The sequence below is a fragment of the Austrofundulus limnaeus genome, unplaced genomic scaffold (assembly GCF_001266775.1).
Source record: "Austrofundulus limnaeus strain Quisiro unplaced genomic scaffold, Austrofundulus_limnaeus-1.0 Scaffold305, whole genome shotgun sequence".
Taxonomy (NCBI): domain Eukaryota; kingdom Metazoa; phylum Chordata; class Actinopteri; order Cyprinodontiformes; family Rivulidae; genus Austrofundulus; species Austrofundulus limnaeus.
The window spans coordinates 513,823-515,700 of NW_013952707.1; the positions used below are offsets into that span (position 1 = coordinate 513,823).

At 43.8% G+C, this 1,878-nt stretch overlaps 1 protein-coding gene across 1 annotated transcript in view; it reads left to right on the top strand.

Annotated features, from left to right (window-relative positions):
• LOC106527013 (myc box-dependent-interacting protein 1) overlaps positions 1–1,878 on the top strand; it is a 17,537-nt gene that overhangs the window by 6,612 nt on the left and 9,047 nt on the right. The window contains exons 2-5 of the mRNA XM_014021764.1: positions 494–574; positions 661–715; positions 793–896; positions 1,014–1,049. Of these exons, the coding sequence (XP_013877218.1) occupies positions 494–574; positions 661–715; positions 793–896; positions 1,014–1,049 (276 nt within the window). The remainder of the gene's footprint in view (positions 1–493; positions 575–660; positions 716–792; positions 897–1,013; positions 1,050–1,878) is intronic.

Sequence of the window (1,878 nt, forward strand, 5' to 3'; positions counted from 1 at the left end):
ATGGATGGATGAACGGATGGATGGATGGATGGATGGATGAACGGATGGATGGATGGATGGATGGATGAACGGATGGATGGATGGATGGATGGATGGATGGATGGATGGATGAACGGATGGACAGATGGATGATGGATGGACAGATGGATGGATGGATGGATGGATGAATGGATGGATGGATGGATGGATGGATGAACGGATGGATGGATGGATGGATGGATGAACGGATGGATGGATGGATGGATGGATGGATGGATGGATGGATGGATGGATGGATGGATGGATGGATGAACGGATGGACAGATGGACAGACAATCAGATGATCAGATGAGTGAACTGGTCCTCACCCCTGCATTGACAGGTGGATGGATGGATGGATGGATGGATGGATGGATGGATGGATGGATGGATGGATGGATGGATGGATGGACAGATGGATGGATGGACAGACAATCAGATGATCAGATGAGTGAACTGGTCCTCACCCCTGCAGGTCCTGCAGAAACTGGGTAAAGCTGATGAGACTCGGGATGCTGCGTTCGAGGAGCTGGTGACCAACTTCAACAAGCAGATGGTTCGCAGCAGCTTCCTTCATCAGGTCAGAATCATCTTCACAGCAGTGCTGCTCCTCTTCCTCACTCCCTGTGTTTCCTGTTTCAGACCGAAGGCACCAAACTGCAGAAGGACTTGAAGACCTACCTGTCTGCGGTGAAAAGTGAGTCTGATTTAAACCTGCAGGACATCTTCTGGGTCTGAATCATTCAGACTGAACAGATCTGACCCTGTTTTCAGTGATGCACGATGCATCGCGGCGCCTGCAGGACTGCTTGGCCGACATGTATGAACCCGACTGGTTTGGAAAGGAGGAAATGGACACACTGACTGAGGTGAGACAAAGGAGGAGATAATTCCTCTGACCTCTCTGCTGGTTGATGTGCTTTCTCCTTCCTGCTGCTGACTCTTTCTTTAACTGCATGCTTCTTTCATGCTTCATTCTTTCATGCACCCTGAAGGAGATGATAGAGAAGGAGTTGGACTTTAACCTGGAGGTAAAAAGCAAAAAGCTTCCAGTTCTTCCCACAGATCTGATTCCATCTTTCAAAAAGTTGAAAGCTTACTGGTCAGCTTCACTTCCTGTTGAAAATGTTTCTGTTATGGTCTCTGTGGGACACACGACTGCAGCTCTGCAGGACAGGAAGTAGAAGTTTGCAGACGGTTGTAATTTAATACATATAAGTGTTTTACTCAAGAGTACATCAGATCAAAGTAGCATCAAATACCAAAATAATATAAGAAAAATATATATACATTTTGATTTTACAAAAAAAAAATAACATCCAGGAGAACAAAAACTAAAGCACAGAAAATAATCATAGGGAGTGGAAATGCTCGATATTGACCTTTTCCCGATAATCAATATGCCGATATTGTTCAACACTTAATTTTCAATTCCGATATTAACTGATATTACAAACCAATTTTAAAGGCACAGTGTGTAGGATTTTGTCAATTCTTTTAGCCGAAATTGAGATTATCACTAATGACAATAATAAAAAATATGTCTAATCATTACAGACAAAGACCTTGTTTTATTATTTTTACCTTATAAAAAGCTGTTTATATCTCCATGGTCGCGGGTCGTCACTACAGGCAGCCGCCATCTTGCACCGCCATCTTGTCTACGAAGGCTCATGAAGGACAAACTGCGGTGGCGGCGTCAAAAACGGTTTTAGTTGTAATACTATAAATGTAATATTTGTTGTCTGTCATTGTAGCTGGGATAATTTTACTTCGCAGTTGGAATTTTCAAAGGTTTTTGACACTTGAGAGACACCGTAGCAACTCCTTTGTGTTTGGAAGCGGGGGGTGGGGGTGGGG